This window comes from Mus caroli, chromosome 6, assembly GCF_900094665.2.
Source record: "Mus caroli chromosome 6, CAROLI_EIJ_v1.1, whole genome shotgun sequence".
Lineage (NCBI taxonomy): Eukaryota > Metazoa > Chordata > Mammalia > Rodentia > Muridae > Mus > Mus caroli.
The window spans coordinates 40,172,921-40,198,828 of record NC_034575.1 but is presented as its reverse complement, the minus strand read 5'-3'; the positions used below and the strand labels follow the sequence as shown (position 1 = coordinate 40,198,828).

Genomic DNA, 25,908 nt, shown 5'->3' with positions numbered 1-25,908 from the left:
ATTATTCATAATACTCTCTTTAATAGTTGGGGGTACTTGCTGGGAAAGAGACTAATGTTTCAAAGCAAGACCAGTGTGTGTAGAGTATTCCCTATAATCATTACAATAGCTCTGCCAATCAATGTAAGTGACTCAATTTTAAATCATGTGGGATCAAACTTTCAGGTTTATCCTATAGTAATCACAGATTGTATTCTATTTCAGTATCAAAAAGTTTTGGTTTAGATGATAAATTATATAATAATCACAGCAATCAGTGAAGTGAACTGCAGGGAATTTAATCAACTTACTGACACCTTATTCTATCCATTGTTGGATCTAACACTCTCTTGCTCCTGCTCAACTGGATTCAGAAAAAGCACCAGCAGGTGTATTCTCTAGGGCATATTGATGATGAAGCATAGCTACCCCAAATAGGAATATAAAATAGCTTGAAATTCCACATTTAAAAAAAAATCAGTCCTTTTGAACTTTCTGCTTCAAAGTTTCAACTCTTAAGAGGCAAATGGTGAACGGTGAACAAGAACAGTGAAGTTTTACTAAAGTAAGAATGAGTTATCAATAAGCAGACAAAGAAAGAAGCCAGTTAAAGTTCATAAGGCTAAAAGAGTAGGGAAAGAAACAGTGCTATAAAGGAATAGAAGATTCAAACAAAGGAGGGAAACTCACAAAGATATTTCAACTATTTCATGATTTTGGTCTTGATGTAAAGTGTTTAAGGAAATAATTTAATAATAAAACCTAAGAAGACAGTTGATCTGGCCATTTCTGAATGCCTTGAGTGGATCTAGGACAGTAGAGACAGAGCAGAACATTAGTAATCTTACTGACACAGAGTAACAACATCAGGGGAAGCCATCATCACCATGTCCCCATATAGAATATCAGCTATAGTTCTGAGACAGGTGAGAATAGGGAGTGGCTTACTAACTTAGGAACTTGGGATTCCACTTGGCTTGGGATACACACACACACACACACAAGCTAAGGCAAATCGGGTACTTCATGATAATATTTTAGGGAGGAATCACCACTGGTTGATTCCTATCAAAAACTGGATTTGTGTTTGAGTAAAGTCAGATAAATTTGGGGAAAGTACATGTAAAGTTGAAAAAAATATTATATAACTTTATATATCAATCAAAATAAAGAACTACCTATGCTATCACCCTTACCAACCTAACTGTTCCACCTCTTGAACTCCATAAAAAGAAGCCGCAAAATTGGAGTCTGTGTGAGCCTTCCCTCACATGGCTCACTGTCAATCTTGACAGTGTATCTGGCCTGTTCTATTGCTTTGTGTTGAAAAATGTCACCCAGCTACCTTTTTTATCAGTATGAGTCTGTATCTAAATTTCTTGAATAAGGGACCAAGAGTATAGAAACATCCATCCCATATCCTGGCCACCAGTAACAGTTCTGGATTTTATTTCTTGTGAAAGGCACTTTCATTATTTAAGTTTGAAAATGGGAGGAGAAGCAGTGTGGAGACAGAGATACAGTTGGATCTCTCTGGTTTTGAGAGATAGCCTGTATTACATGGTGAGTTTCAGTAACCCAGGGCTGCACACTGACATCCTGTCTGAGAAACAAACAAACAATGAACAGAATAGAATGAATAGAACTCAGAAAAATGAGACATTTCAAAAATATAATTAATATAATTCAGGGCAAGAGTCTTGGGGGTAGAATGAGTGAGGCAATGTACTTCTTAAACAGCAAACACTCAAGAATAGAGGCAGGTGGGACTTCGGATAAGGCTTGATTGAGACTGCAGAAATAGTTCAAACTCTCTATTGACAGACATGTGAAAGGAAGAAGAGGTTAGTGAGTGATGAGGAATGCTACCTTCAGGAATGATCTGAGCAGGCTCCCTACATCAAGGCTAGGTATCAATTATTGCCCTTCCTGTCCTTTAACAAAAATCAAGAACCATAACTCACTTTAAGACAGGTAACATTATAAAGGGACCCATTTTCTCCATCATCTAAGATTTCTATTGGGCACATGAAATGAATGGAACTAGGAAATATCATCCTGTGTGAGGTAACTCAGACTCAAAAGAATCTGTACGGCATATACTCACGAATACGTGGATATTACCAAAATAGAACAGAATACCACCCACAGATCTAAAAAAAGATTAACAAGCCAAAGGGCACAAGTGAAGATGCCTCGATCCTATTTGGGAGGGAGAAGAAAGCAATCAGGGGAACAGGCAAAAGGAGGGAAATACCTGAGTGAAAGAAGGGACAAGGAGGGGAAAAGAGAAACGTAATGAGGTATTGGAGGGAGGAACAGAAGAGAAGCCCTGGGGGCCAGCATCTGCTGTAGCCACTGTTACTTTCTTGCATCCATCTCCAATGGATCACACGAATATTCCCCTCTAAACTTTCTACCTCCCAAACCTCCTTTTATTCCAGTTTCCAAATTCAGAAGACATTGAGTGGAAACTAGCAGGTCACTAGAGCTAGGCAAGCAGTCACTCTAACTATAGATCTTTACCTTTCTTTCCTCCCCTCCAATCTAATTCCTCTTTCTCATCCCGTTTGGGCCCCCTCCTTTCTGTTCTCATCTCTGATCACACAGACCTCCTCCAAACTCTATTCCCACTCATCCTTCCATTCCAGCCGCCAGCTCCAGGGGTCACTCACTAGGAACACACCAGGCAAGCTTGCCAGATAAGCAAGGAGGCTCATGAAGGAAGTAGGGAAGCTTCAGATCTTCACTTCCATATCTTCTTCCCTCTTCTGTTCCAGACCAATCTCCCAAACTCATACCCAGCCCTGGGAAGACTATCTGTTCTGACCTTTCTAGTCACTTTCTCTCCATTCCCATGGTACTAACAGATCCCAGAGGAACAACCTGATTTCCTTCCTCCTTTAGATGCCCTTGGCATGCATACCCATCATCAATCCTATAATCCGCTCTTAATACTTAGAAATACATTTTACTTTGAATCCCCACTGGCAAATCATATCAGCTTCCCAGAAGTATTTCCTACCAAGAAACACACAGCCACCAAGCTCTCCCATGAACCAGAGAGGGCAACAGAATCCAAGGAGCCAAACACATACCCAATAAAGACAAGACCAGACATCATCACCTAGAATTGCAATCTTAAATCTATATACTAGACACCAGCATAAAAACATAATTAAAAATATTCAGGATAATACATCTCCACTGGAACCCAGCTATGCCATCACAGGAGGCTGTGAATATTCTAACATACTTAAGCACAAGAAAAGACCATAAAACAGCCTTCTTGAGTATGATAGAGATCCTTAGAGAAGAAATAAATTCCTTAAGGAACTCTCTGATGACACAAGCAGTGGAAGGAAATGAATAAACGCTTCAAGAACACAAAGAGAGTTTTGTCCTATATTGATGTATTTGTTTTTCTTTTCATATTATGTTTTGTTTTCCTTTATAATTAACCCCCAAAGCCTGTTTGTTTTACAGTGAATGACAAAGGGGGATGGATCCAGGTGGGAGGGAAGGTGGGAAGGAACTTGGAGAGTAGAAGAAGAGGAAACTGTGAGTATACATTATGTGAGAAAAATCTATTTTGAGAGCTGAGAAGATGGGTAGATGGAGAAAGTGCTTACCATGCAAGCACGAGGATGTGAATTCAGATCCCCAGCTCTGATCAGAGCTGCACATGATGCTATGTGACTGTAAGTGTGGCTCTGAAGGGGTAGAGATGAGGGAATCCCTAAAAGTCACAGTTAGTCAAGTCACTAAGTACCCAGTTGTATTGAAAGACATTTTTTTAATAAATGCAAAATAAATCAGGTAGAGCATGATTGAGCATGGCAATGCCAGTCTTTCCAAGTTCCCCCCAGTTTCCAACCTTCACATCGTCCAGTTGTTCTGCTTCACTGCTCACCCTGCTTTGCTTGTATCTGACTACTTGAGCTTTCCTAAGACATTTCCCTACTTTGGGAAAGCCAATTATAACAGTCAAAAAGAGTTGGAAAGAGCATGATGATAGATAATACATTGAAAGTGGGACTATTAAGAAGTGCTGAGGCAATCTATGTAGCTCAGAGAGAGACAGTTGCCATCATGAGAGTAGACTCCCGGTAAAAACAACCAGCAAGTGGAGCAGAAGAACCTAATTGTGCAGTTGTGTTAGGAAAGTAGTATGAGTGAGGTTAAATTTGTACACGAGTAGGGAAAAGTAAAAAAAAAAAAAAAATCCATAATTGCTAAAGAGATGGTGTAATTTCAGAGATAGTTCACACAATGTACTCTGCCAGGCTGTAGAATGGTTATAATTCGCAATTCTGAGCTCTGCAGGAAAAGCAAGGAGAAATATTGAAACCACGCACTTACAAAAACAAAGCAATATGAGTAAGTTTAAAGGAAAGGCAAGTGTGGAAAAGTCATTGTAGTAGTGAGAGAGATTAGTGCTTTTAAGGAGAAACTTCACATTCTTTACTGGTATGATGGCAAAGGCATCCTGAAGGGAGACTCAATCAGCTTAAAGATTTGACTTGTGAAAATGCAAATTTATTTGAAAAGAGAATCTGAGTTAGTAAATCTGCTGGTGGTATTCCCTATTCAAAACCAACTACCTATGGAATTAATTTCCTAGCTCAACTGCCATGACACATGTGTCACCGAAGTAGGGTGGAAAAGTACCAAATGTATTTCCAGCTTGCAGAAAGCATGTCCATATCACCATAGCATGCTGGTGCTGCAGGCATACAAAGTAAAAGGGTGAGAAGATAATAGAAGCTTGCAACAAAGCTCCAGAAAGCTCAGAGCAAGAAATGTGTGGCAAGGTTGGAGTTTCTGCAGTAAGGATGTAAGAAGACAGGGCAAGGAGCAATTTAAGTGAAACTGAGTTGAAATGGAGAATTAAGGATGTTGAAGATGCCAGAACTTATGGGATGTCTGCTGAGAAAACGAAGTGATGGAGTTCTTTCCAAACACTAAATTACATGTAACTGTAGAACTAAGCCTAGAGCCCTTTGAAACCTGTGATTCAGAATAGAATAGGAATACTAGAGGGTATTAGAGCCCAGGTGATTTCACCAATAATTCCAGAGTATGAAAAAATAAATACAGAGCTACTTTTTATACAGTTCTAAAAAAATTCTTATGGAAATTCTCTTAGTTGTATTGTATATTTTCAAATAAATTATTTTTGTATCAATGTGGATTGTTTTCTATATGCAGGTGAGGGCAGGTACAAGATAAGGTGAGAGCCTGTGATTTTGCAGTGGAAAAGGAAGTCGGGCTGAGAGTTTTAGAGAGGTTTACAGGGAGAGCACCAGGACAATGCAGGTAGCCAGAGGCCCTGATTCAGGGAACAGATCCTCTGCTATCCACTGCTGGAGGATTTTTAACTTAGCTTACAAATTAGGATGCTAGTTGCTGCGATCATACCTGTTGATTCTAAACTAAGTGTGTGTGGTGTTTTCCTTCAAGTAGCAACTCAACTGAGTTCCAGAGAAAAAGTATGGTGGCAGGGCCCCCCAGCCAGCCAAGGGAATTTGGAAACCAGCCCACCATGGGAACTTAGTGAGCTGGGTGGAGAGATTTTGGAGCTCTGAGACAGGTTCTGCTGGGTTGAGAAAAGGCTGACCAGACTGCCAGTGCCTTGCTGGCAGTAGCATGGGTGCTTTTTAAATTATTTCACACTACAGATGGCATCCAGGTGACAGGCAAGAATCCACGAGAAATTTAAGATTCTTAGCCTGAGATTTGGTTCTTAGCTTAGCATGGAAGAGGTCTTTCTCTGAGAGGAGGAGTCACTGGGTGGCTCCAGGGAGGGAAACTAGAAAGAAGAAGCACAGTGCCTCTAAGGTCCCCTGCTGTGAATGGAGACAAGATGGCTGCTCTGAGTCAAAAAGCCAGAGAATGGAAGCTGCCTGCTTCTTGGGGCAGATTTTGATTGAACTGTGAATTTATAAAATTGGGATTATTTGCACTTAGGATGGATTTATATACAGATTTGTCTGAATCACGTGGGCGAATTTCGTCCATGGTTCAGAACTAGAATAGGGAAAATTTAATGACACCTAAGTAGAGAGCAGTGAAAATTGTCTACCATGAACAGGTATTGATGGATGTCTGTGACTCAAGGCAGAGAGCATAACAGATAGATAGTATAACAGGTATTAATGAAATAGAAGTCTGTGGCTCTAGGCAGAGAATACAACAGATAGATATTATAAAAGGTATTAATAAATATAAATCTGTGAATCAAGGTAAATAAAGATCATAACAGATAGATGGTATAATATAGTTCACAGGAAACTCATACTCTTTGTTTGTGGGCTCCACGGGGATTTTGGATTAATTTCTTGGCATGACAAATTAGAACAGGCTTAAAAATAGGCTCAGACAGTATTTGGTTAGTATTTCATTTATTTAGTATTTCAGACAGAATTTGTTTAGTATTTCATTTTGCATTGTTTTTATTATCAAAATGTGTGGGGTTATGAGGTTTTTGGTTGTTTTATTATTCGTCTGGAAGAGCAAGCAGGATGTAAGCTTTCGTGGTCTCAGACTGAAGGATCTGCTGATTTGGGAGAAAGGTTTTGTCTTTGCATTTCTAGAAAAGGTACTTAGTGTATACACATCTTCCAGAGGTATATGGATCAGATTTGATAGAGGTAGCTGACCTGAATATAAATTCAGGTGAATCAAACAAAACTATTCTTTGTGCTATCTGTCACATGGCACGAATGAATACATGATTGGAGCAGAATTTTTTCCTAACTAGTCTGAACACCCTACACAGACTAATGCAATCCATACAGATATCTTGATGATGCAAAAAAATTTTTTTTGAGATTTGTATATTACAGACTACACAGACTTGGTGAGTCTCATCATCAGACATTCTGAACTGACCTGCTTGAATTCCTGATTTCAGGGACTTTCAGCCAGATCCAGTTAGGACACAGACATCATCAGAAACTACACTTTCTCCCCATCCCATATGCTTCAGGGGTATCTCAATGACTGTATTCAGTAGGAAGTAGTTATGAAAAATCATCATCCCAGTTCCTTGTTATTTTATGATTGTCTTTCTGGGGAATTTATAAATGGTTATAATTTGAACATGGAAATAATAGCTAGAATTGATTGTGTAGCCACAATCTCATTTGGTAGAAATCTATGATAACTACTAAGATCTGTCTCCTGCCTGCAGGAGAATATATTTAAGAGAATAGTTTTTAGATAGTATGAATATAAAACCAGGACACAACAGATACGGAATTAGAAGCCTTTTTTACATTAAGATACATAACAGGGTGTTCAATTTAATTTGACAAAAATGATGGACTGGACATTAGGTGTACCTTATACTTTATAATTTACAAAATGGTAATAGTTGTGTTCAATTTATATTTGAGAGGAAAGAGCCTTTTAACTTGACAAAAAGGGAGAAATATGGATTGCTGTCTATATGCCGGTGAGAGCAGGCATAAGATAAGGTGAGAGCCTGTGATTGGGCAGTTGAAAAGGATGGCAGGCTGAGAGTTTTAGATATGAGTACAGGGAGACAGAGGAGGAGACAGAGAAGAGGAGACAAGGTGGAACCTATAGGAGAGGAAGAGGAGCCAGAACCAAAATAAGCTCTAAGTATTGCAGATTTCTTAGATAGATGATTAAATAATAATCAGGGTGCATTTGCCCATCTAGGTGTGTAGCCTGTGTATATATCAATTGAGGTTTGAGTTCATTGTGCCAGAATTTTATGGATTGAGAACTTACTAATATAAATCTGACTGATAAATTAGAAGCCTCTTGAGTTTTGATTTTATAGAGTCTCAGGGTTTTGTGACAGCTAACCTCAGGGGGCAGATGACTGGGAATGTAAGCAGGATTCATGTCATATAGAGAGAACAGCGAGATGGGTGGTCAACACATGGGGCTAGCCATGGAGGCAGCAAGACCTTTGGGGCCAGAGAGTAGCTGACATTAGCATGGGATGGTGCCTTATTTTTTTATATCATGTAACACATCAATATACAGATATAAACCTTCAATATACATATATAAACCTTCAATATACATATATAAAGTTTACAATGCATTTTTACTTATATAGAGAGTTATTTATTGAGACTTACTTTTTTAAAACATCTGGTTTGATTAAGTATTTTTTTGGACTAAAAAGTATTTCTTCAACTAACAATGTTTATGTTCTTTTGAATATCTTGCCAAAGATGATTCCAATTGTTATACACATTAACTTACCTTACTTAATTTGTAGCATGCGTACACACACACACAAGACAAACACACACACAAGATAGCTCTAGTATTTTTTTAATCATGGATTTACATTTTAAATTACTAGCAATGTTTGTTGTGTTAATATATGTGTCACTGACAAGTTACATATATAACATATTTCTAGACACAAAGGAATCAAATGTTTCTTACCTCCTCGTTTATTAATCTTGGCATAGCCAGGTGCATAGCTGCTGGACAGGGAGGAAGAGCTGCTGAAGGACACATGGGGAAGACCAGAGACGAGAGGCTCATCACATTTTTCTGAAAGAAAAAAATAAAGAGCTAGTTTCACTAAAGCTCTTTAGACAATGGCTAGGTTATGTTTATTAAAATAACTACCAAGGGGATGGAAATGCCTCAGTACTTAAGCACTCCTACAGTGGACTCTTGTTCAATGTCCAACAATTACAAAAGGTGATTCAAAACCACCTCTAGCTACAGGTCTATGACATCTGATTCCATTTATGGTCTACATAGAAACTAGCAGGCACACGTACACCTACCCACATGCATATATATATAAATATAAGTAAGTAAAATAACTGTTGACTATAGAACAGATTTTCAATCCACCCATCAATCAATCAATAAATCAATAAAATAATTCACCAAAAGCTATAATCTAACTATCTAAGTTGTACCAGTCCTGATAAATCTCAGAAATAGTTATAGAGTTCTGACTTTTGAAGTAATAGCCTGCAGCAACAACATTGTTCCAAGAGGGCACAACTCAAATTCAGTCTTTAAGGATCACAGGTAGAATTCAATTATTTCTATTAGCTTTTGTACCTAGCATTGTCCAAAAAGTTCAGATGTTTACAAATCACAGAGACAGAAGATGAGAAACATAATGAGAAATATAATGGGAAGAATAGAAATTAGAAAGAATTCTAGTAACAGTACACAAAGTAAGAAAGTAGAATTCACTAACCGAAGTGTATAATACCAGAATGTATGATGAATAAGCACTGAAGTTTAGATGTATCACATGAATCCTGTAGATAATATTATCTTGGGGACTTAAATATTGAGGATAGAAGGTCATGTGTTAGATGTTCTTATTTTAAAAATAAAGAAATAGTTGTTTATAATGGAGAACCAGAATAACAGACAACATGAAAAGAATTTTTATCTAGAAATTCCCAGTCTCTGCTTTGAAATCCATCTGTATTGCTTTCTACACAGGGTGTTTACAATACCATTAACATTTTAAAATTTCATCTCTTCTTAGAATTTGCTTCTTGATTCTTTCATGGATATTTCTTAATCTCCTAATCTATACATTTTTCTAGTGCTTAGGACTCATTTTTCATTTTCCTCTAAGTGAATCTCTATCAGGGTGAGTGCAACCAGAACCATGCTTGCCATAAGGGTCCGTCCTAAGTCCTGATCTCTCACCTCCATAGCCATAGACCCAATTCAAGCAGTCATCTGCAGTTGCTATAATACAAACTTCTCAGCCCTCCTAGCTCTGTCTACACTAGAGAAATACATCAATATGCAGATGATCTATGAGTCTTGAACTACTAAGAAATGATTTTTTATTTTATAAATTTTATTATTAAATTATTGCAAATAAATAAAAACTACACACTAAAATTAACCAGACCCAAAGTCTCTGAATGAACGTCTACAAAGATAGAATAAGCATTTGCATCAGAAGCTATGGAGCTTCTCATTCAATTTTACACTTTCAGTATTGAATATATTTTTATTTTCTTAGCCATTCTCAAAACAAAGAAAAATTCATGAACGGAATGAACTAGAAGACATTAGTTCCATTTCCCTTTTCATAACTCCGTGCCTATTCAGTTCTTCTTTGGAACCTCACATGATTGCAAACAAACAAACAAACAAACAAACAAAAAAACAAAGTGAAAGAAACAAAACAAACAAACAAAAAACCCTATATGCCCTCTCTAATACGTAGAATCTAGTTAAAATAGATGTGTATATGTAAACAAATGCTCATGTCACTCCAGAACAAGACAAGCTACATATACATTTTGACAATTAATATAGAGTCTTTCATTTTATACTATGTTTGAGAAATGAGGCTTTTAAACCAAACTTCTTGTATCCAAATTTCTTATACAGCTAACATGTTAAAGAATGTAATTGAATACATATGCCATTTCTTGGATGTTTTGCTATATCCTTAGGAAAAGTAAAAAATAAAAGAATGATCTACCGTAGCATATCTGTTCATTTTAATCTCAGATATATATACACCTGAATAGTGAGAAATGAATAATCATTCAGAGCTCTAGAGTCACTGCAGACTCAACTCAACCAGAGTGAATGTTCAAGGCAAAGGAAATGTCAGAGTGTGACCTGGTATCTTCTTTCAGTCACTAGGACTGGGGTTTAAAGTCCTCCAGAGCCTACAGTGGTTCCCACATCTTCTTTTCCAATACTGTCTAGATACAATGACTTCTGCCCTCTTCATACAGTGTCACAGCATCCCCTGCTAGGGGAGTTCACATTTGACATTTTAAATGTCCTATGGCTTACCCTCTTCTTTCCCAGGTCTGAGCTCAGTGTAGCTTTGCATGCCCAGAGACAGGCATGGCTGCCCATCTGTTCTCTCCAACACTCTAATCCTGCCTTAGGTTCTTCTAAGCATTTGACTGCGACATACTTTTACTCATTGCTTTGCTTAGCTCATTTTCTCTACAACCAAGCTGCTATCCTGTGGGGACTAAGTCTTTGAGTTTTTATCTAGTAGTTTCTCTTATGATTGAGAGTTAAACTATAAGACGGTAGAAAACTTTAATTTCTAACAAATGCTCACATTGTCTAGGGTTTGTTTAATATGATGGGGACATGAGCACTACATTCCCAAAAGATTTTCATGTCTCATATTTATAAACAGAAAGAAAAATACTTTTAACAATTAAGGAAATAAACTAATATTATTGAGATTTCATTGAAGTGGTGTTAAATCCATACAGGCAACAAGGAATGAATCATCATGTAGTGCTTTGACATTCAAGTGTTTATAAATTAGAAGTTAGAGTGAACCACCCATTCTCACAACACATTGCCTTTTTTTTGAAGTTATTTTCTAGGTTCCTCAGGAAATCTGACAGGTGTGTATGATTAGATTTCCCCAGAAAATTCAATGTAAAAGATTGAAAAATGAACATAAAATATATGTTAAAAGAGACAAGTTGATAAATCTATATTATGTGAATGGATTTTATATTTATTGGTAGAATGCACCATTATATTAAGCCATGAGAGGACAGATATGCCCATATTTTAATTTTTAACTATTTGGATATAATTTGAATTAGGTTTTGGCATAACTCTTGCATGTAACTAAGAAGTGTTGTGTCTGAAGTTCTCATAATGTTTAAAATATACTAATACCCATGCCATGTCAGTGCATGCTTTGAACTGGCATCCAGTATGGTTCTCTGACAAGCATAACAGAGTAACAGAAGAGGAAGGGACAGTGTTTTCCCTTTAAAGATCTAAGGCACCATGGCAAGAATCAGACAAATAACCACATAGTGAATTTATAGTTTGAGTTAGTGATTAACAGTGAGTAGGACAGAAGTCAAGGGCACAATGATAGGGGGTAACTGCTGTTCTCAGTTGCTGTGTCAAGGAAAGTCTGTTTCATTAAGAAACATCAAAGACTCTATTGATCAGAGGAAGATGATAAAAACAAACAACATTCATATGGAGAATCTTTTTTAGTCTCATCCTTCGTATACCTGACAACAATAAGTGACATGTTTCCTGAAAAGATTTAAGAACTCAATATAAAATTCCCTTGACAAAAATGAAATGACACAGATAGTAATTACTTAATGATTTCCTTGCTAATGCAACTAAACCTTAGATATAGCACACTTTTAAAGTTTATGTAATAATTCATTTCAATTACAAACAAGTAAAGTGGAAATTCCTGGCTTCTGTGGAGACTCGGTTTTCCATGTGACATCTTTCTGGAAACTGTCTTAAGAGAGAATGTTAGCTGAGAGCAATTATGAGGTGTGGTTCTGGAAGCTGCCTGGTGAAAGGGCTTGTGAGGTTTTGCTGGAGCAGATGCTTGAGAGGACACGCGATGTTTGGGAGGAGTGTAAGTGTAATCCACCAAACAGTGGGTGACGATTGCCATTGGTTCACCTTGCTTGCTTCTCTGGTCTTTGCTTGTTGTGGTTTTTATAGAAAGAAACACACCAAAAAAACCTCTGGTTGTATTCTGACTATGTCTTGCTACTTCAGTGGACTTATGCCTATCACTGCAGCATTACATTCTTCCGGATCAAGCCACTGCTGCTGATTTGAGTTTTATAAGTTGATAGTGCAATGAACTGCTAACAATGAAGATTACAATTTCACCACAGAACTACTTCTAAACAGGTCCACATTCCTCTTGTCCTATTAGCCATCTTCCTCCTCTACCTTTGGTCAGTGGGATAAAAGTGAGGTTGAAGCACTTAAGACCCCTTATTACAGCAGGTTTTGAAAAATATAAGCCTATAAATAAGTTTTGTTAATTTGGATATTAATGAAAACAAATTTAAAATAATATTTAAAATGTATGCATTTTATTCATTATAAAATTGTAGCAAGAAAATAAGAGTTTACATATAAACTGTTTATAAGTGTTAATTCTAGAATGTTCACAATTTAAGCATTGGAATAAAATAGCAATTATTATGATTCAGTGCTGGGTAGAACATAACGAACCATTAGAAATGCAGAGGTGAGTGGTCTTGTAAACTTGGTTCTCTCAAGAATGTGTGGCCATGAATGTGTCTATACACGGTTTTCCCAATCTACAACACAATAACGAGGGAATTTAGCTAAGTTTCTGTGAATCTCAGAGAATTTCCAGTATAGAACTCTGACCTGCAGACCTAATCAAGCCTGTTTACATTTCTATGGAATATTACTAGTGATAATACAGTTTTACATAGTGATGTGGTATTCATAAACTGCCTTAGAGCTTCTGTACAGATCATATGGACTGGGAATCTGGAATCCTTACTGTCTGACCAGACTCATACCTATTCAATATTCAAAAGATGAATGATTAGTGAACACTTACATTGTAAAGAATGAATAAGGTCTATAGAAAAAAAAAAGAACTGAGAACTTGTAGAGAGGTGGAAAGAAGAGTGGAAAGAAGAGTAGAAAGATTCCAGAAAGAGGAAACAACTTAAGCATCATTTGAGGCCACAATGGGTATGGAATCCTCTGTTGATTGCTACAGTTGCACTCCAGGTCTGAATATAGTGTATATAATGCCACACTGCCTGTTATGATTAGTTGTGTGTTTTTATTCTGACTACAATAATGATTAAGACGTATGGCAACATCTAATTGTCTCTCTTACCTCTTAGACTACAGCAAGAATGTTTTTTGATATAGTAGCTATGAAACACTAGGACATCAAGCAAATTCCTGAAGAAGGTGAGCATCTTATTATAGTAATAAATAAAGGCAGAGGGAGATGTAAGGTATCTAGTATTTCAGTTTTCTGTGTAGGAATGCACTCTCACTCTACAGGCAATCAACCATTGCAAACATTTCAATTCCAGGCTGCTTTCCTTCCTGAAAATCTTGGATGAAAACTGGATGAGCAGATGGGCCTTGAGTTTTATTTTCATACAATTTCAGTCAATTAGGAAGAGAGACTAACTGTGAGAATGCAATACTAACTTGATCTGAAATAGAGGAAAGGCTATCAGATAGGAAGTAGCAGTTGCCCTTTACCTAAGAGAGCATGGCTGAGCACGGTCTCTGCTATCAAGAATTCCAGGACAAAGTTAGCAAAGTCCAGCCACATCAGAACACTTTTAGGAATAAGGGATGGGACACTAGAACCAAGCAGGGCTTTGTGGTGAGCGAGCGCCTCATTTTTACATAAGGAAGAAATACACCAGGAAAAGTGTGTTATCATTGGAAAGCATCTCTCTGAAGCTTCCATGTGTCCTGCATGTATTCAGTCTCTGAATAAGTTCTGAGAGTGAAGCTACTACAGCCTCAGCATCTACACTGTTCCTTTACATGGGGGCTTTGTGGCTCTTCACTCGCCCATAGACAGAAGACGTTGAAGAAATTCTTGGCTGTACCTGACATCACCAGCATTACATTTTGTTTATTGTTTCGTTTTTTTAATATATTTTTTATTAGGTATTTTCTTCATTTACATTTCCAATGCTATCCCAAAAGTCCCCCATACCCTCCCCCTAACTCCCCTACCCACCCACTCCCACTTTTTGGCCCTGGCGTTCCCCTGTACTGGGGCATATAAAGTTTGCAAGTCCAATGGGCCTCTCTTTCCAGTGATGGCCTACTAGGGCATCTTTTGATACATATGCAGCTAGAGTCAAGAGCTCCGGGATACTGGTTCGTTCATAATGTTGTTCCACCTATAGGGTTGCATATCCCTGTAGCTCCTTGGGTACTTTCTCTAGCTCCTCCATTGGGGGCTCTGTGATCCATCCAATAGCTGACTGTGAGCATCCACTTCTGTGTTTGCTAGGCCTCAACATAGTCTCACATGAGACAGCTATATCTGGATCCTTTCAGCAAAATCTTGCTAGTGTATGCAATGGTGTCAGCGTTTGGAAACTGATTATGGGATGGATCCCCGGATATGGCAGTCTCTACATGGTCCATCCTTTCATCACAGCTCCAAACTTTGTCTCTGTACTCCTTCCATGTGTGTTTTGTTACCAGTTCTAAGAAGGGGCAAAGTGTCCACACTTTGGTCTTCATTCTTCTTGAGTTTCATGCATTTAGCAAATTGTATCTTATATCTTGGGTATCCTAAGTTTCTGGGCTAATATCACTTATCACTGAGTACATATTGTGTGAGTCCCTTTGTGATTGGGTTACCTCACTCAAGATAATGCCCTCCAGGTCTTATTCTTTCTATTCTGTGTTTTTGGCTGATACAATAATGTAGACTTGTTACTACAAAGACAGTGGAAAATGCCAGGGACAAATGAAGTCTCATTGACTCTGATAGACAATTCCAGGATTTGGATGAAATGAAAACTCGTGTCAAGGCCCAGGTGTTTCCTTAGTTATCACTGAGATTAATGCAGCCTTTGAAAATTATTTTTTATAAATCATTAGTAGCATTAAACTTGCTAAGATAAGACTTGGGCAGGAACTGCTGTGTATTTTAGAGGTTCTATTCATATGTATGTACATCTTTGTTTTGCTCTGTTTCTTTATTAGAAAGAAGGAGGCAAAAGTGGAAGAAATTGAGGGTAGAGAAGGAATAAAGGGGCTAAGAAGATTTCTTTATAGCTATGACATACCTACTATTTTTATTCAGTAAACTTGAGCAGCTGGTTGCACACATATTTCACTGTGGCACATTCAGCAGCTTGATATTTTGTCTTATTTTCTTGACATGCATTATTTGACAAGTCATTGTTTATTCACCTCAAAGCCTTGCTAACTTTAGCACTCTATTATAATACAAGACACACTTAGCTCATCCATCCCCTGTGTCCTTGTGAAACCCTTATCACCAAAGTACTTTTCTTGTAGCCTATAACACAGAGGCCACATCTTGTTAAAGTTTAAACTACAATTTGTATTTTCTTCTATTTAAGTTATAACTTTTCCCTAAAACATTGTAGATTTTACAACAAATAAAATATGGTATTATTTCAATACATCTTTCAAGGAAGATTGGTTTATTTTTATTTATGTGTGACTATGAGTGGCATGCATGTGAATGCGACCATAGGTGTCTATGGAGACCAGAAGAGGGCACCCTATCCTCTGGATCTGGAGTAAAAGGCAGCTATGAGATGCCCAACAGACGTATGAAAACTGAACTCAGGTCCTGTAAAAGAGCAGTTCTTCCTCTTAACTACAAAACCATCTCTGCGGCCCATTACTTCAGTACTTCTATGATAAACTTTAAATACTGAGGTGATTAGATACACTGATGCTTTCTCTAATGTAGTGTGGTGAATATTTTTTTAGAGTAGTATGAATTTGAATAGGAAATGTCCCCTATAAGCTTATATATTTGAATGTGAATTCTTGTTCCTTAGAGAGATATTTGAGAGGCATTAGAAATCCATGGTCTTGTTGGAGGAAGCATATCACTGGGGCCGGGCTATAGACTTCAGAAATCCAAACCAGTCCCAGTGTCCCTCTCTTCCAGCTCTTCAGACTTCAGATGTAGAACTCTCAGAAACTTCTATAGCACTTTGTACTGCTCTGCTTCCTGCCATGATGAGAATGGACTAAAACTTTGAAACCATAGGGAAACCCCAATTAGTGATTTTCTTGTATAAGAGTTGCCATGCTCATGGTGTTTCGGCATAGCAATAGAACACTATGACAACTAGTCTCCACTTGAAGATATTAGTTTACATCTTACAAGTGTTACTACGGGAGTGGAAACAACATGATTCTTAGAGTTTTATTTATGGCTACATGAATTGAGGAACTTATTGAAGTCCATGATATGCACAGTTTCCTTCATTTTTCCATATTTTAAAGGGCACTTTCCAGTTTTTAGTCAATGCTATGATTTTTCTTTAGTCACAGGAGTTGAAAAAGCAAATGGTTAAAAAGAAGAATAGGAGTATTACAAAAATTATTGTCCTCTAGGGAAAGACACCATTGCATTCTATTCAATATACTCTTGTCCATATGTTATTACTGTCCTGTTACCCCTCCCCATTTTAGACATTTTTATATCATCTTCAAGGATATTTGCTCTAGCATTCCTAGTCTGGCCCTTTTTTGTCAGGAGAAATAAGACCATTTTCCCCTTTTCTCTAAAATTTCATAAGATGTTGATAAATACTGACTGTCATGACCACATCAGTAATTTTTATGGCTCATCTTCATGCACAGGTACCCATGTTCTCATGACATTTTTAATAAAACAAGATACTTCTATTTATATATGTATTAATAACATCTAAAATATTCATTTACTATACAGAATGTGTGTGTGTGTCTGCTCATTACCACAAAGGTAATTTACATTCTTACATATGCTTTTACTGAGTGATCTATCACATAAATTACCATCAAGATTTTGTTACATTTTAATGAGAACCTTTATTATTTTTATTAATTTCTGCATGTGGAATTCTTTTTTTTAAAAAAAATACAAGTGCCAAATAATTATTAAAATGTAAAACTTTACTGAAAATTAATTTTCAATAAAATTCTATGAAAGAGTGAATTTGGGGCATCAAGACATGGCTCAGCAGTTATAAGCTCTTTTGGTCATGCAGAAGACATGGGCTTAATTCTCACATCACACATGGAAGATCACAGTCCAATGTAAGTCCTGTTCATGAGGATTTGAAACCCTCTTATATCTGCTATGGGCTAATTCGTAAATGTATACATAAACCCTCACAGGCACACACACTATGCTAGCTCATTTTATGTCAACTTAATACAATCATCAGAGAGAAGGAAGCATCAATTACAGAAATGTTCCCATAAGACAAGACTATAGGCCATACTGTGGGGGCATTTTCTTAATTAGTGATTCATGTGGAAACAGCCCAGTCCATTGAGAATGGGGCATCCCTTGCACTGCAAGTCTGAATAGTGGAAGTAAGCAGATTGATTAGCCCATTTAAAGCAAGCCAGTAGGCAACACTCTAAGGCATCTGCATCATCTCCTGCTTCCAGGTTCCTGACTTGCATAACTGCTTGACCTCAAGTTTTTGATGATGAGCTGTGAGCAAATTAAACACTTTCCTCCCCAAATTGGTTTTGGACACAGTGTCTCATCACAGTAACAGTGACCTTAATTAACACACACATACACATAAAATAATAATTATAAACAATAAATAAATTTGCATACTACAGCAGAAAACTACTTCAGATATACTATTGTCGTAAAGAGAGTTCAATTATATTTTTGTTATATACTTATTTACTGGAGCTGTAATTAGGGACTTAGGAAATATATTTTGCATGCAATGAAAATTCCTAACTTAAACAACAATCCAGTCCCTTTTTTTCTTTTTTGTTCACTTTATCATTTCTATTTCCTACCAGACAGAGTTGACTCCACATAGTTATTATCTTGGTTTTAATACATTTTAATTTTTCTTGGATAATTTTATGTATGTACAGAATAAATTTCTATAACATTCACTCCTGCTAACTTCAGCGACTTCTTGTAGAAACCTATCACTTGCTTACCAACATCAAAACATATTTTTAAACCCACTGAATCAAATACATGTTATGTGTATGCTCATAAGTATTGCCTATCCACTGAATCAAGGGCAACATAACTAAGGTCACATCCCTCAAGAAAACTTTCCCCCTTCGTCAGAGAGCACATCTCTCTCTGCTAGTGTTGGGGCTACTTGAGCTCTTTCCATATCCTCAATGTAATTACAACTGCTTGATCTTATGATGGTCTCATACAAGCAACTATTGCTGCTTTGAGTTCTGTGTTCAATGGCCCTGTAATGTTCAGAAAACCCCATTTCATAGCACACTCCCATAACTTGTGCTTCACACAATCTTTCTACACTGTCTTCTGCAATGATCAATGGATAGGATGTGTAAGGATGTTATACTTAGAGCCAAGAACTCCACAGTTACTTACTTTTGCTGAGTTCCTATTTAGCACAGTAAAGGTCATTGGGATGCCATAGGTATTCAAGAAGCTGAATTAGTCAGCCTTCTCCAGTTCAAGCTCATTATTGCCAATTTTTGACAATATATGAGTGGAATGAATGACTCAATCTAAACCAGTAGATAAACCAGCAATATCAACTATTTATGGAATACTATTCATAAAAAATTAACTAATATTTTGAATGTTTTTAAAAGTGACTTATGATTGCAAGTGGTTGAGATGAATACTATTACTCTAGTCATAACAAAGCTTAGGGTTACTGATTATTAGAATCGCAATACCTTAGGTTTATCTGGTTATAAATCCCATGTTTATTAAGAACACTTCAAGGACTCACTTCAGTTAAAATTCATACCTGTTGTACTGGATTTGGGAGATATGCTGACATCTTAATAATGCTGAAACTAACAGATAAGTTCGTCCACCCCAAACTAATTTTGATGTGACTGAAGATTATGTCTTTTTATAGCATCACATCACTTTCAGTATCTTGCATACCATATAAGACCCACTTCCTTCAACTCAAAAAGGTACTAATGGTTTTAAATAATTGTTCTCAAAGAGACCCATGCATAATCAGCCATTCAATAGCTAAGCTGATCCATTCAGTACGTGGGTTTCATCCTATTTATCAATTCAATACATATTTATTGGGTACTTATTTCTTGCTTCGATCTTTATCTCTTTATAATGTATTCTCTTCACAGCTGCCAGATGGACCTTTTATAAATAGAGATCAGATTAAGGCATTACTGGACAACCTCCTGCTTGCTTCCCTTCTCAATGAATATAAAATGCACTCTCCAGTAGGGCTGGAGTGGTCCAGCCCTGCAATAACTCTTGGAATGTTTTATTTTCCTCCTCTTATGGGAGACTATACTGTGGCTTTTTATCTTTTCATAATACCCTTGGTCTTGTGATTTATTCTTCCCAGCTATAACCTGCCTCATTGTGTCTACAATGCCTCACTCCTTTTCTGATTCCGGGTCAAACACCACTTCTTCTCTCACCCATTTATATAAAGTTATCAACTCAACTTGCACATTCAAGCTTCCTAGACAGCCCTTGCTATAATATCACATGGTCTCTTGCTGGGCATTGTATCATTGAAATCTGAAATGCGCTCACTTGTTTTCAAACATACTTTTGCTTTCTTAATGTGAGCATAGGGACTGTAACTGATTTTGTGTCCACAGCTGCCAGAGCCTCAGAGCTGGACAGGAAACACGAGCTCTGCAGTTATTAAGTCAAGCCATCAATAAAAATTAATCCATCTGAAATCCATCAATGTATACACTGTCTAGTTTGGCATATGGAAACATATCCACCTTTTCCAATCTACTTCTAAAAGCCAGGTCATTTTGTACTTTCATTTAAAAAATCTGCTTTACAGACAGAGTTGAGCCAATTCTCTAATCTATGCAGAGACCCCCCCAAAGCTTTCCCATAATGAAGGCCATTGTTCTGAACTTTACCAATTTAAAACATTGAACACAGTCTGTACAACGGAGAGAATGACAATGGAGTGATTCAATAATTTAACTTTAAATCTAGGATAGTTCATACTAGTTTTATCTTAATCTCTGTTGGCCATATAGTCATGTTCAGAAAAAAAATGCAAATGTAGTACAGCTGAAAACCCAGACACACTTGCAAAACTAGCTGCTGTAAATCAAATAGGAAATTGTCCGGTCGGCATGTACCAAGGGCAAATTACTTGGAGACATAGTTCAAATTCTGCTGGACATTTAGCAGCTGTACTATGCTTCTGACAGATGGTGCAACAGATGAAACCATTTCAAATTATCCACTAAACTGTGATATATACTTGAGAAGAAGTACATTTGCGAGACTTTTTTTTTCAAAGTAAGCTAAGCTTTTATCTCTGTTAAATTGATTTTCTAATTTTACGTAACTAAATTCTATGGCATGAAGTCATAAAGATCTTGTTTCTTCCATTTTTTAATCTGGAATTATCTTTGAGATGTTAGTTCTGATTATATCATCTTAAAGGAAATAGTGTTAAAAATGAAACCAACACTCAAGCCAGACAATCTTCAATTGATGGTGGCAATATTCATTTTAAACTCTGAAGGAAGCATAACTAGTTCCACTATCTGTCTCTGACTGTCTGTCTGACACTGTCTCTGTCTCTGTCTCTCTCTCTCTCTCTCTCTCTGTCTCTGTCTCTGTCTCTCTGTCTCTCTGTCTCTCTGTTTCTCTGTCTCTCTGTCTGTCTGTCTGTCTGTCTGTCTGTCTCTCTCTCTCTCTCTCTCTCTCTCTCTCTCTCTCTGGGTGTGTGTGTATGTGTGTGTGTGTGTGTGTGTGAGTGTGTGTGTGTACCTGTGTATATTTGGATGTTAGAAGACAACCTAGAATTTTGGTCTTTATCTTTCATGTTGTTTGATATATTTTGAGGTACAGTCTTTTTTGTTCTCTGCTGCATATAACAGGATAAGTAGCCTTCAGACTACAAGGGATAGCCCTGTCTTCTCCCATCTTACTTTAGGAGTACTGGGATTGTACACTTGTATTACATATCAAGGTTTGTGTACGGTCTGGAGTTTGGAACTTAAGTCACCATACATTTTCAGTAAGGGCTTTACCCACTAAGTCACTTCCCTGACTCTACCTAGCAATTTTAATAAATAAATAATTAGAAATTGTCAACATCAATTGCAATATAGGAAAATCTTTTTAAGTACACTTAAAGTTTCCATGAAAATTTTTTATTAACTGTTCAAAAGAGAGTATTTTGCAACAAGACACTGTGTTCTAGTGTATTTCTGAACATTTCTAAACTTTTTATGTATTTAACTGACAGAAGTAATCTAGATAAATACTTTCTAATGTTCCTGGCTTAGGTCCTTCCTATTAGGTCATGTACTCAGTAAGTACAAAATGAAAAGTGAACAACTATACAGACAGTAGTAGGGAAACTGTACAAGAATGTTTAACTGTCGGTTACATGTGGTATAAGTTCAAAACTTAGTCTAAAATCAGTCCTGAAAAATTTATGCACACAGTGTCAAACCTGACTAAAAAATATGCACACCAAAATGCTACTTATGTTTTCTTCCATTAATTATATCTGTCCTTATTCCTAATTTCTTTTCTTTTTTATTACAATTTGGGATATATATAAAGTCATTCATTTATAATGAATATTCAAAATGGTTACTGTTTTATGGAAAATAAATCAGAAGGCAGGAGAGGAAGTAGGGGGTTAGGGCTGCTTTGTTAATGTCATTCAATTAGTGACTGAGGGAAGACCTCATGGATAGGGAGGTTTTCTTTTCTTTTTCTCTTTTCTTTTCTTTTCTTTTCTTTTCTTTTCTTTTCTTTTCTTTTCTTTTTGGCAGAAGCTTCATGCAAAGAAAGAGGCCTGTGAGGAAAGTATGTAGAAGAAGGCCGCTGAAAACCAAAATATAGAAAGGCTTTGTACGGTTGTAAAGAGAGGGATTAATTTAATACAAAGAAAATGAAGTCTGGAAAAATGCAAAATGGGATGGGTTCCATTAATTACAGTGAAAAGGAATGTTTAATACAGGAAGGGAAATCTTAATCCAAGAAGTGGCATTATCTAGAAATCATTCTAGCTTCCCTGAGAACACTGTCATTCAAGGCTGCAATTCTAAGAAATCCACAATGTTTTGTTACTAACGTTTATGGAAGAAAAAATAATCAGGATAACTTCCTGTTTAACATTGTAAAGACTTACAATGACCTCCTAGCTCTTTCCTATCTTAGTCCAGCCTGTGCTCATTTGGCTGTGTCTGGTATTGAATTGGTTTAGATTTTCAGTTACAATTATTTTGACAAGGCAACATGAAAAAAAGACCCCTGGTGTCTGCAGTGATCATATCTCCAAGCTGTGCTCCATGACACATTAGCCCAAAGGGCGAGTCATAGAGGAAGAGCTGCACTTCCAGAGAACTCATCCTGTAACAGAAGAAGTGCACAGTTGACACTAAGCAGTGGGACAGAGGAGGCCAGCCAAGGACTGACTGAACACTGTGACTGTGGCAACACTAAAATGTTTTGATATCTTAAAAGACTGCATGAAAAATGGCAGAAAAGAACATTCCAGAAAGTTTAAGTACAGTGCAAAGAGTAATTGTGGTAATGCATGATATCCCGAAAGAGTCCAGAATAAAATCAGACTAGAAATAAATACTACAACAAACCTGCCTTCACTTTCCTTTTTGGAAATGGACAAGAAGCTTCTTCAAGGTGTCTTTCCTTACTGTAAATCTAGTATCCCTTCTCTGGTTACAGAGAACAATTTCCATTATGTGGTGGCAGTACTGACAGTTAGTTATTCTATACTTAGTGCATTTACTCATTTGGTGTCTAATTCTACCATGAACTCTCAACTCTATTAGAACAGACCACAGGATTGGACTTTTCAGCACAGAAGCAAGTGGTATCCATAATGGACAATGGATGAGTCACAGATGAGTTTCTGAAAGATGAGTCTGAAGCTATGCCGTGTAAGCAAATTCATCCAGTTATTATTATTTCTATGCCACTATTTATTACATTAATAGGTATTTATTGAATACCTATTATATTCTATTCCAACCTATGTAGGCTAGTAAATATCATGTTAAAAATGTGAATTAAATCTTATAGACCTTGAAAAGCCACTGAACTATGTTTTATTATTGAGTACTGAAATATGTATATTTATTATTAATTTTATTTGGGGATAGTTCTCACTATGCAGCCTGGTCTAGATTCTGATTCTTGATGATCATGTTTTAATATTCTGAGTGCTAGAATTCTAGGCATAAGCTATTGAGTTATGCTTTTGTCTACACTTAAAAGAAAGAAAATTGTGGAAGCAAATGGAAAAGTCAGTGCTGGATGTGTTACCTAGAGACCTTAGATAGCCATGCAAATAGAAGTGGCACTTACCCAAGCATCAGCTGCAATGGGACTGTAGGCAAAAGTTTGAGGCATGTTGAAAATGCTTCAACTTGGTTTTTACCCAAGTATGAGAGGGAACAGAAAAAAAAGAGGCAAGCTTCCTGTGGTTTCTTCTATGGGTCATAGGGTAGGCTATGGAGTTGTATATTGAGTAGTGTTTAAACATGGTATCGAATCTATTTTCTTTGACTATTGACTATAACTGAATATTTATCTTACCAGGACTACAGCTTCATACTTAACTGATTTCATGTTTGTGAATAAAATTGTTAGTCATAGACTTCGTAATTTATTTGTGAAAATAGCTCTTTGCTTAACTAGGAAATAGTAACCAAGACTGTTGGACCTGAAACTTTTAGCTGTCCTCTGGTCTCTTTTCTTGCTGAAATAGGAAGGGTTCATTTATACATCAATATATGACTTGGCTCAAGTTGGTCTTTTTCATTGAGAGACTTTGCTGCTACATACTGTCCTCTCAAAGATGGTTCATCTGTTGGAATGAGGTCTACCCAGAACAATTTCACTTTGAGAGAATTTAGAAAAGAACTGCAATATAGTTATCTATTCTCAATTTCTGTTTTCCATTATACCTTCCTCTCAATGTTGGTTTTTAAAATGAACTTATGATCTTCCCTATCCATATGCTTCGGTCTTTGAATACATACATACATACATACACACACACACACACACAGAGAGAGAGAGAGAGAGAGAGAGAGAGAGAGAGAGAGAGAGAGAGAGAGATTTCTCACAGTCTGTTTTTGTGAAGAATGGACCTTGTATTTGACCACTGAAGAAAATGCCCTAAAACATGCTACATTAATTTTTAGGAAGCATTATCTTAATGCTGTTTAGATGATGTTTAAATTTCCTCCATTTCCAAAATGAATTTTATGGAAAATCCAAAATGCAAGGTACTCCTTGAGATGAGAGAGAATGTCACCTCTAGCATACAATAGGTATTAGCTCTCATTTCATATGGAACTGATGTCAGAAAAGAAAGCAAGTTGAGCTATTCACGTCATCATTTCTAGTCCTGAGAACACCCCATTGTGCCTGTGAGGGTGAAGACTTAATATATGCAGATGGATCCAGAATCAAAATTTTGGTCTTAGTGGCAATAATAAGCCAGAGACAAGTTCAAAATGATAGATTAAAGGGAAAGTACCAATCTATAATCCAGTTGTAGAGGAAAAAGAAGGAGACAGGAGCTTGGAGACTCAAGCCTTAGGCAGAATATCATATCCAGAGCCTCTATAGGCTAAGCTTCTCATCTCCCATCCCCAACTCTCGAACGCATTGTCTCACTGCTCATCCCCTCTGCTTCCACTTTTTCAACAATCTTCCACATACTCCTTGTCTTAGTCATGGTTTGTATTACTGGGCAAAACAGTAACTAAGAAGAAAATTGTGGAGGAAAGGGTTTATTCAGCTATACTTTCACACTGCTGTTCATCACTCAAGGAAGTCAGGACTAGAATTCACACAGGGCAGGAACTTGGAGGCAGGACCTGATGCTGCTTACTGGATGGTGTCCCCTGGCTTGCTCAGCTTGATTTTTTATAGAACCCAGGACTACCAATCCAGTGATGGCATCACCCTCAATGGCCTGCCTATCCCCCCTTGATCACTAATTGAGAAAATGCCTTACAGTTGGATCTCATGGAGGCATTTCCTCAAGGGAGGCTCCTTTCTCTGTGATAACTCCAGCTTGTGTCAAGTTGATACACAAAACCAGCCAGTACACCCCTCTTCCCTCATCTCTTAAAAATAAATTTCTCCCATCTTTCATATTTTTGGTTCTGCACATAGCCAGGTATTGTCCATAAGAAAATGTCTGTGGTTTAAGATGGTAGAATAAAGAAAAAGAGGACTTATGCTTCCTGTGGACATAAAGACGGGAAAGCATAAGCAAGAAACTGCACAAAAATGAGGCTAATCAGAAGCTGTATATGAAACTTTGTTTAATTAGCCAGGTAGATATGGAAAAATGGTAACAAAAAGAGGTTGAAAGTAAATAGCCTACTGACCCTGCAGAGCTAAGTGGCGAATTCTCCATCTCATCTGGAAACTAATTAGGAACA

The 25,908-nt window shown here is 37.1% G+C and overlaps 1 protein-coding gene across 1 annotated transcript in view; it reads right to left on the bottom strand.

The window, feature by feature from the left end:
* Positions 1 to 25,908, bottom strand: part of LOC115031321 (contactin-associated protein-like 2) — a gene marked incomplete at its 5' end in the record, with an annotated part of 910,508 nt that overhangs the window by 328,135 nt on the left and 556,465 nt on the right. The window contains one exon of the mRNA XM_029478646.1: positions 8,416 to 8,526. Within this exon, the coding sequence (XP_029334506.1) occupies positions 8,416 to 8,526 (111 nt within the window). The remainder of the gene's footprint in view (positions 1 to 8,415; positions 8,527 to 25,908) is intronic.